Below are 10969 nucleotides of genomic sequence, written 5' to 3' on the forward strand. Positions count from 1 at the left end.
TCTTCAGTACTGTTGCAGGAATATTGTCAGAGCTCATATCGTTTGGATTATCCAGTGTCTCCAGCCATTTCTGGTTATAATGTAGAGTGAATTGAGTTGGCTAAAGACTGGTATTTAAGAAGCTGGAACCACTAAAGATACATCGTCCACTCTGCATTCTGGCTGAATATTGTAACATGTGCTTCAGTCTTCTCTTTTGATGGATCTCCCATTATTGAGGATGGGGATATTTGTGCAGCCACCTCCTCCAATGACTTGTTTAATTATCTACCACCATTCATGACTCAGTGTGGAAGGACTGCTGAGTTTACATCTGATCTGTCAAGTCGCTGCTTTCATCTCTGATTGCTGAGCCTGTTTAGCGTTTCCTCATGAGACAACCCGCCCGTTCCAGTATTAGTGCTGTAAACCTTCTCTGAACTGCTTTCAACACACTTGCTTACAGTCATTCTAAAAATTCTTTCATTGATGCATACTGTTAGGACACTTTGATAACTCTGCACCTTGGAATTCTGGAGTTATACCTGTTTAAGTAGTGCCCGATTTCTTCATCTCTCCTGGTTGACTCTTAACTGCTCTTTGAATTGGTCTAGCAAATCATTCAGTTCAAAGTCCATTAGGGATGAGCAACAAATACAGGATTGCAAATACTGCCCACATCCGATGAAAGCATAAGAAAGGAATGTAGAATTTTACAGTCGTTTTCCTTTACTTTTCTCTCTCATAAGACCATAAGAAATAGGATCAAGAGTAGGCTGTTTGGCATCTTTGCCGCAGGGTGGCACAGTGGCTCAGTGGTTAGCACTGCTGCCTCGCAGTGCCAGGGACTCGGGTTCGATTCGAACCTTGGGGGGACTGTCTGTGTGGAGTTTGCACATTCTCCCCGTGTCTGCGTGGGTTTCCTCCGGGTGCTCCAGTTTCCTCCCACAGTCCAAAGATGTGCAGGTCAGGTGAATTGGCCAAGCTAAATTGCTCTTTGTGTTAGGTGCATTAGTCAGAGGGAAATGGGTCTGGGTGAGTTACTTTTCAGAGGGTCGGTATGGACTGGTTGGGCTGAAGGGCCTGTTTCTACGCTGTAGGTAATCTCATCTCAAGCCTGCTCTGTCGTTCATGGCTGATCCAGCTTCCTCATGTCCACTTTGTTGCCCTTTCCCTGTAACCCTTGATTCCTTGACTGATCAAGAATTTATCTATCCCAGCCATTAACATACACAATGACTCTCCCTTCATAGCTCTCTGTGGCAAGGTTTTGCAAAGACATTCAACCCTATCAATATAATCTTGCTCTCTCTTCTCGCTTTCTGGGCCTGATTTTTGACTACAATATACCTAATTTCCTTTTTCCATCGTTCTTCTGTGTTTTTCTCAATTGTTGAATCCCATTGGTTTAGGAGACAGACATTTTCCAGCTCCTTATCAGGACACTATATTCCAACTAGATGTGGCCTTTTGTTTTATTTTAGTCTGGGATTTAGCTGAAAGTGAAGGAATATATTTATTTCCCTAACTCCATTAGGTATTGATGACACTGTCAATATTTGGAGAAAGTCTACACAGTTCTAAATTGATGTTGTATCTTTCTACAAGCTGTGTTACACATTAATGAAAATCATTTATTCGGTTTGTTTCTGAACTGAAAATGCAACAGTGATTTTTTAAAAAATTATTGTTTGGTGATTCACCTGTGATCTTTTCTAAAAAGAGTATATTCCCATAACCGAGACAAAGGAATGTCTAGTGGATGACACAAATGATAATTCTAGAGTTCTGAAATGGCACCTCAGTTTTTCACTCCCAACATAAATGGTTTCAATGTAAGAATAGAGTTATTCATCCAAATTATCTGATGACTGTAATTTTATTTATATTCATAGAGAAGATGTGGATATTACTGATGGGCCAGCATTTATTACCCATCCGTTGTTGCTCCTTGAGAAGGTGGGGGTGAGCTGCCTTCTTGAACCGCTGCCGTCCATGTGCTGTAGGTAGACCCACAATGCCCTTGGGGAGAGAATTCCAGGATTTTGAGCCAGTGACACTGAAGGAACAGCAATATATTTCCAAGTCAGAATGATGAGGGCTTGGAAGGGAAGTTGCAGATCATAGTGTTCTCACGTATCTGCTGCTCTTGTCCTTCAATGTGGTATTGTCATGATTTTGGAAGGTTCTGTCTTGGCACCCTTACTGAATTCCTGCAGCGCATCTTATTGATGGTACACAATGCTGTTACTGAGAGTTGATGGTGGAGGGAGTGGATATTTGTGGATGTGGTGCCAACCATGCAGGTTCCTTAACAATCCAGGCAAGTGGGGAGTATTCCATCACACTCCTGATTTGTGTCTTTGTATTTGGTGGACAGCCTTTGTGTAGTCAGGAGGTGCAGGATTCCTAGTCTCTGACCTACTTTTGTAGACACTATTTATATGGCCAGCGCAATTCAGTTTCTCATCATTGGTAACCCCAGAATGATGTCAGTGCGGTATTCAGTGATGGTAATGCCATTGAATGTCAAGGGTTGCTGGTTAGATTCTCTCATTGGAGATAGTCAATCATTGCCTTGTTCTGTGTGGCATGAATGTTGCTTTCCACTTTTCAACCCAAGCTATGATATTGTCTGGATCTTGCCAAATTTGGACGTTGGCTGCTTTTGCATCTGAGAAGTCTCAAATAATGCTGAACATCAGCAGACATCCCACTTCTAACCATATAGTAGACCAAATGTGCAAGTAATAAGGTATATGCTGTTAAAGATGGATTAAATGCACAGAACTGTGGCAAATGGAGGAGGTCAGTATGGATTGGATTAGACGATAATTTTCTTTCAAGTGAAATACTGGAAGCTGTGGAGGAGGAAAGGAATTTAGGAATGTTGCATGACAAAGTACTGAAATCCAGTGGAAAACTCCAAAAAGCAGTCTTAAAACAGAATGCTGGCCTTTATCGGGAGAAGGCAGGGAAATGGGATAAAATGAATTGCTCATTTGGAGAAGCAGGCAGACATGATAGGGCCTAATGGTCTCTCAACGTTGTAACAGCTCTGCCAATCCATGATCTTAAGGATGGTAAAATACTGTCCAGTGCAAGTCTTGCTTCAGTAGCTGACAGCATTAGTCATATCCCATCTGGAGTAACTGCATTTCTGCACACTGTATCCAGAAGATGGAAACGTCTTCGTGGAGGTGAGGTACAGTGCAGACTTCATCGATACCACAGTTCACAAGGTTAGATTGTGAAGAACCTAGACTAGCAGTTCTGAAGAATAGTCCATGTTTGAATTGACCTTAACTTTATTTCTCTATCAGCAGATGTGACCAGTTTTGCTGAGCTTCTCCAGCATTTTCTCTCTTCTTTCAGGTTGCCAGCATCTGGAGTACTTTGCCTTTATTTGGTTTGTGTTTGCTTTATTTTGAGAATTAATTTAATTGAAGCGTTAAATAATGTTGCACAGAGTCAATAAGGAAATGAGTCCGGATCAGGGGTCCTTTAAAGTTGGGACCTGGCCATTCAGGTGTGGTGTCAACAGTATTTCTCCACAAAAAGGAGAGGAAATCTGAAAGCTTTTGACCCCCAAAAATATTGAAGCTAGGGATCCATTAGAAGATTTAAAAGTTAATTTATTAGTTACTTTTTCATTCGGTAAGTTAAGGGTTTTAAAAACCAAGGTGGATAAATGGAATTCAGATATATGATCTTTTTGGTGATACAGACCTGAGTTGAATGGCCTCTTGCTTTCATTTGTCCAGCTGCCATTGCCCTTGTGACGTTATTCAGGAGTGAGTGAACTTTTATTTGGTCATGTCGGCAGGTAATTTAAATAGAGACTTATCTACTCCTCACCAGATATCCAAAGATGTTGATTATCAGCAAGGGTTTTGGTTAGCAATTAAGTGAGAATACTGGTTAATTATTCCCTCTGACCATGTCACTTGTAGCCTGACAGCAAACTCAGCTTCAAACCATAGCTGTGGGTATGTATATCTTATTGGGGAATGAAAACACTTTTCAATAGTTTACATAACTTTTCTACTGCCCTTTTCGTGGGGGTGGGGGTGGGGGTGGGGAAGGGGAAGGGTAGAGGGTAGAGAGGTGGCATTAAACAGGAAATTAGATGTGAGCAATAAAGGTCCACCTGTAATTATGGTCAAATTCAATTTACATGTAGATTGAGCAAATCAAATCAGTAACATATACCAGAGTGAATGAACTTCTGGAGTATGTTCGGGATAGTTTTCAAGATAAATATGTTGAGGAACTGATGAAAACATGCCATCTTAGACTGGGTATTGTGTAATGAGAAAGGAATAGTCAGCTATCTAGCTATGTGAAGTCCCTTGGAGAAGAGGGACCATCGTGTTCTAGAATCCATCATTAAGATGGAGAGTGACATAGTGGATTTTGAGAATCCACTAGCTTTCCAGGAGCATATAAACTGATTTGTAAAAGCTTCTATAGGTATGTGAAGACAAATGAAGATCCTTACAATCAGAAACAGTAAAGTTATAATGGGAAATAAAGAGATGACAGACTAATTAAATGCATAAGTTGATTCCATCTTCACAAAGGAGGACACCGTAATGTTTGAACTGCAGGATCTTGAGGGAGGAGCTGAAGGAAATTAGTACTACCATTGAAATGGAGTTGGGGCACTTATTGGGATTGAAGCAAGATAAGTCCCCAGTGCTCATCTGCATCTCACTGCATTTATGAAAGTGGTCCAAGAAATAGTGGATGCATTGGTGGTCATATTCCAACATTCTATAGGCTCTTCCTAAGCTAACATAAACCCCTCTATTTATAAAAGGTGGAGACAAAGCAATTATAGGCTGGTTAGCCTGACATTGAGCCATAGAGTCATAGAGATGTACAGCATAGGAACAGACTCTTTGGTCCAACACATCCATGCTGACCAGATATCCCAACCCAATCTCGTCCCACTTGCCAGCACTTGGCCCATATCCCTCCAAACCCTTCCTATTTATATACCCATCCAGATGCCTCTATCAGCTCATTCCATACACGTACCACCCTCTGCGTGAAAAAGTTGCCCCTTCGGTCCCTTTTTATATCTTTCCCCTCTCACCCTAAACCTATGACCTCTAGTTCTGGACTCCCTCCACCCCAGGGGAAACTACTTTGTCTATTTACCCTTTCCATGCCCCTCATTATTTAAAAAACCTCTTTAAGGTCACCCCTCAGCCTCCGAAGCTCCAGGGAAAACAGCCCTAACCTATTAAGCCTCTCCCTAAACCTCAAATCCTCCAACCCAGGCAACATCCTTGTTAATCTTTTCTGAGCCCTTTCAAGTTTCACCTTATCCTTCCGAAAGGAAGGAGACCAGAATTTCAGGGTTTGGAGGGATATGGGCTGGGTTCTGGCAACTGGGACTAGATTGGGTTGGGATATCTGGTCGGCATGGACGTGTTGGACCGAAGGGTCTGTTTCTGTGTTGTACATTTCTGTGACTCTATGACTCTATAACCGGTCTCTCATGCAGAACCTTGTTGAACGCCTCATTGAAGTCCAGAGATCATGTCCACCATTCTGCCCTCATCAATCCTGTTTGTTACTTCTTCAAAAAACAATCAAGTTTGTGAGACTTGATTTCCCACGCACAAAACCATGATGACTATCCCCAATCAGTCCTTGCATGTACATCTTGTCCCTCAGGATTCCCTCTAACAACTTGCCCACTACCGACGTCAGACTCACTGGTCTATAGTTCCCTGGCTTGTCCTCACCACTTTTCTTAAATAATGGTACTACATAAGCCAACCTCCAGTCTGCTGGCACCTTACCTGTGACTATCAATGATACAAATATCTCAACAAGGGACCCAGTAATCACTTCCCTAGCTTCCCAGAGAGTTCTGGTGTACACCTGATCAGGTCCTGGGAATGTATCCACTTTTACACTTTACAAGACATCCAGCACTTCCTCCTCTGTAATATGGGCATTTTTCAAGATGTCACCATCTATTTCCCTACAGTCTATATCTTCCATTGATGCAAAATACTCATTTAGTACCTCCTGCAGCTCCACACAAAAGCCGCCTCGCTGATCTTTGAGGGGCCTTACTCTCTCCCTAGTTACCCTTTTGACTTAATGTATTTCTAAAACCCCTTTGAATTCTCCTTAATTCTGTTTGCCAAAGCTATCTCATGTCTCCTTTTTGCCCTCCTGATTTCTCTCTCAAGTATACTCCTATGCCTTTATACTCTTCTAAGGATTCACTCGATCTATCCTGTCAGATGCTTCCATCTTTTTCTTAACCAAACCCTCAATTTCTTTAGTCATCCAGCATTCTCTATAACTGTCAGCCTTCCCTTTCACCCTGACAGGAATATATTATCTCTGCGCTCTCGTTATCTCGTTTCTGAGGTCTTCCCATTTTCCAGCTGTCCCTTTACCTGCAAACATCTGCCCCCAATCAGCTTTTGAAAGTTCTTGCCTAGTACCGTCAAAATTAGCTTTGCTCAAATTTAGAACTTCAACTGTTAGATCTGGTCTATCCTTTTCCATCACTGTTTTAAAACTCTTAGAATTATGATTGCTGGCCCCAGAGTGCTCACCCACTAACACCTCAGACACCTGCCCTACCTTATTTCCCAAGAGTAAGTCAAGTTTTGCACTTTCTCTATTAGGTACATCCACATACTCATTCAACATTTTCTTGTACACTCTTAATAAATTCCTCTCCACCTAAACTCTTAATTCTGTGGCAGTCCAAGTATATGTTTGGAAAGTTAAAATCACCTACCATAACCACCTATTATTCTTATAGATAGCTGAAATCTCCTTACAAATTTGTTTCTCACTAACTATTAGGGGATCTATAATACAATCCCAATAAGGTGATCCCTTTCTTATTTCTCAGTTCCACCCAAATAACTTCCCTGGATATATTTCCAGGAATATCCTCCCTCAGTACAGCTGTAATACTGTCCCTTATCAAAAAGGCCACTCACTCTCCCCCTCTTGCCTCTCTTTCTATCCTTCCTATATAGCATTTGTATCCTGGAACATTAAGTTGCCAGTCCTGCCCATCCCTGAGCCATGTTTCTGTAATTGCTGTGATATCCCAGTCCCATGTTCCTAACTATGCCCTGAGACCATCTGCCTTCCTTGTTAGGCCTCTTCCATTGAAATAAAGGCAGTTTAATTTAACAGTTCTTGTTCTCTGCGTTGCCTGTCCTAGCTGTTTGACTCGCTTCTTTCCTGAACTCTACTAGTCTCGGATTAATCTCTTTCTTCTCGCTATTGCCCTGTGTCGTTCCCCGCCCCCCCCTCCCCTAAGCCTTACTCGTTTACATCCTCCTGAGCAGCTCTAGCAAATCTCCCTGCCAGTATATTAGACCCCTTCCAATTCAGGTGCAATCCACCCTTCTTGTACAGGTCATTTCTACCCCAGAAGAGATTCCAATGATTCAAAAATGTGAATCCTTCTCCCATACACCAGCTCCTCAGCCACAAATCATCTGCTCCAGCCTCCTAATCCTACCCTCACTCGCTCTAGCACCAGGAGTAATCTAGAAATTACTCTCTTGCTGGATCTCCTTTTTAAATTCCTGCCTAACTTTCTATAATCTCCCTCAGAATCTCCTTTTCCCTTCCTCTGTCATTGGTACCAATGTGTACAATGACCTCTTGCTGGTCACTCTCCCCTTTTGAGAACATTCTGCACCCTCTCGTGAGACATCCTGTTTTTGGCACCAGGGAGGCAACACACCATTCAGATTTTTTTGCTGTTGATGCAGCAACGTCTGTCTGTGCCTCTGACTAGAGAATCCCCTAACATAATCGATCGCTTGGAACCTGACGTACCCCTCATTACATTAGAGCCAGTCTTGATACCAGAAGCTTGGCTGTTCATGCTACATTCCCCTGAGAGTTCATCACCCCCTACATTTTCCAAAACAGAATACTTGTTTGAAATGGGAATAGCCACAGAAGATTCCTGTACTACTTGCCTACCTCTCATACCTTTCTTGGAGTTAACACATCTACCTGACTGTATCTGTGGCTTTTCACCCTTCCTATAACTGCCACCTCCTACACTCTCTTGTAAATTCCTCATTGCCTCTAACTGTCGCTCCAACCAATCTATTCCATCTGACAGGATTTGCGACCAATGACATTTATTGCAGATATAATCCTCAGTCACCCTTAAACTCTCCCAAACGTCCTGCATCTGACAAGGAGAGCATATCACTCTACTAAAGGCCATTTTGCTCCTTCCAATCTACAGACCCAGAAAATAGCACCGTCTTATTCCTCTTTAAAAAAACACCACTTGTAACGCCTATATTTTAAAAATTTAATCAAGAGACAGAATCCAATAAAAACATATACTCAAGAAAGAACTCACTCTACGCATTATTGTAGATTTACAGCAAGGCTATACTTAAAACTATTCACTTAACTGTTTCTGTGATGTGACCTCTCCCAAACAGGTTCCTCTAACATCATTTGTAAATTTCACTGTTTGTTAATTTTCCTGGACACACTCTAACGTCCAGTAATCCATGAATTCAAATAGCAAAGGCAGTAACTGTGCAGATTCACTGCTGAGTCAGTTGGCAAAACAATGCAACAGTATATAAAACAGTAATTGCTGCTCCTGGAATTTGAAATTTTTTCTGTCCTCCATCTTGAATTACCCAGACGCTAGAGTCCATTATTAAAAACTTAATAGCTGCGCCCTTGGAAAATAGTCACAGGATCAGACACAGTCAACATGGATTCACAAAAAGGGAATTGTGATTGACAAATCTATTGGAATTTTTTGACTGTCACTTGTAAGTTTGATAAGGTGGAGCCAGTGGATGTAGTTTACTTGGACTTTAAGAAGGCTTTTGATGAGGTCCCACATGCGATTAGCTTGTAAAATTGAAGTGCATGGGATTAGGGAGTAGTGTATTGACATAGATAGATAAATGGCTGACAGACTGGAAACAGAATAGGAATAAGCAGGTCTTTGTCCAAGTGGCAGTCAGTGACTTGTAGAGTACTGCAGAGATCAGTGCTTGAACCCCCGCTATTCACAATATAAATTACTGATGTAAATGTGCAGATGACAAAGCTGGATGGGAGAGTGAACTGTGAGGAGGATGCAGAGATGCTTCAGTGTGATTTGGACAAGCTGAGTGAGAGGGAAAGTGCATGGCAGATACAGTGTAAGGTGGATAAATGTGAGATTATCCACTTTAGTAAAAACAGGAATGGTGATAGATTGGAGAAGGGGAAGGTACTGCAAGACCTGGGGGTCCTTGCACAGCAGTCGCTGAAAGGAAGCACACAGCTGCAGCAGGTGGTGAGGAAGGCACATGGTATGTTGGCCTTCAGAATGAGAGGATCTGAGTCCAGGAACAGGGATGTCTTGCTGAATCGATCAGTGCCTTGGTGAGACCACATCTTAGTAATTGTGTAGTTTGTTCTCCTTATCTGAGAAAGGATGCCCTGGCTATGGAGTGATTTACCAGACTGATTCCTGGTGACAGCACTGATGTATGAGGAGGGATTGGGTTGGTTGAGACAATATTCACAGGAGTTTAGAAGAATAAGGGGAGATCACATAAAGACACATACAACTCTAGACAGAGTAAGCTCAGCTATAATGTTCCTAATGACCATGGAGTTCAGAGCCTGGCGTCACAGTTTAAGGTTAATGGGTGGGTCATTTTGGACTGAGGTAAGGAGATGTGTCTTCACCCAGAGAGTGGTGAGCCTGTGGAATCCACTGCTACAGAAAGTGATTGAAACCAAAGCAATGGATCTTTTCAAAAGAAGGAGTTGCATAGATTCTTACAGCTAAACAGATCAAAGGATATGGGGACAAAGTGGGAAAGAGGACTGAGTTGGATGATCAGCTGTAATTATGTTGAATGATGGAGCAGGCTGGAAGGGCCGAATGGCCTACCATGGCCCTATTTTCTATATTTCTGCATGAGGATGAGCCTTAGCTCACTGACCCATTAAGCCCTTTTCTTAAAAAAAAAGATGCACTGGATTTTAAACTTATTGCGTGTGCTTTTGTTGAAAAAGCTATTTTTGCCTTTTTTGCTTTCCTGCTGACAAATTTTGTATTCTAGTCTTGTTCCCTTTGCTCTAAAAGTATCTTTATTATTCCTCTCAAAGAATGGAAGATAAAGGAGAAGTGAAATGCATCAAATTTTCACTTGGGAACAAGATTCTAGCTGTGCAGAGGACACTAAAGGCTGTGGTAAGGAAAGATTTTAACTTTTTTCATGTCACGGCTAAAGACTGAAAGGAAGTAGTCTTGTGTCATTGTATGATAACATTATCAAGTTGTTTTTCAGGATTTCATTAACTTCATTCCTGACCTGCCCCAAACAGAATACTCTCAAGAATGCAAGGTAATGATTGGAATTGGAATTAAAATTTGTGTACTTTGAATCTAAAGTATAATTGTCTGCTGATATAAACAGTATCTCTTTTAATTTGTTTCCTCTGTAGACTAAAAATGCCAACATCCTGAGTTTCTGTTGGATCACTGCTAGTGAAATAGTATTTATTACTGACCAGGGCATTGAATTTTATCAGGTAAGTACTGTACATATGAGTCTATACCCAGAGTAAAGACTAAACTGTTTGGGACTCAACTCAGTGGAGGTTAGAAGAATGAGAGGCAATCTTATTGAAACATGAAGAATTCTTTAAGGGGTTTGACAGGGGTAAATGCTGAGAGGATGTTTCTTGTCATAGAGTCTAGGACCAGAAGGCATAATCTCAGAATCAATTTAAGACTGATTTGAGGAGCAGTTTCTTCTTCCAGAATGTTGAGAGTCTTTGTAACTCCTTGCCATAGAGGGCTGTGGGGACAGATTCCTTGTGTATATTTAAGGCTGACATAGATTCTTGATAAGTCAGGGAATCAAGGGTTACAGGGAAAATACAGGCAAGTTGACGGTGTGGGGTGTTGCATCAGCCATAATCACATTGAACGGCAGAG

General features: G+C 41.7%; 1 protein-coding gene across 6 annotated transcripts in view; it reads left to right on the plus strand.

Annotated features, from left to right (window-relative positions):
• The window catches only part of rmc1 (regulator of MON1-CCZ1), a 63581-nt gene that overhangs the window by 20828 nt on the left and 31784 nt on the right, over positions 1-10969 (plus strand). For all 6 annotated transcript variants that reach the window (XM_072569666.1, XM_072569670.1, XM_072569667.1 and 3 more), the window contains 3 exons: positions 10135-10219; positions 10317-10373; positions 10474-10560. In XM_072569666.1, coding sequence (XP_072425767.1) covers positions 10135-10219; positions 10317-10373; positions 10474-10560 — 229 coding nt within the window. The remainder of the gene's footprint in view (positions 1-10134; positions 10220-10316; positions 10374-10473; positions 10561-10969) is intronic.

This window comes from Chiloscyllium punctatum, chromosome 5 (assembly GCF_047496795.1).
Source record: "Chiloscyllium punctatum isolate Juve2018m chromosome 5, sChiPun1.3, whole genome shotgun sequence".
Taxonomy (NCBI): domain Eukaryota; kingdom Metazoa; phylum Chordata; class Chondrichthyes; order Orectolobiformes; family Hemiscylliidae; genus Chiloscyllium; species Chiloscyllium punctatum.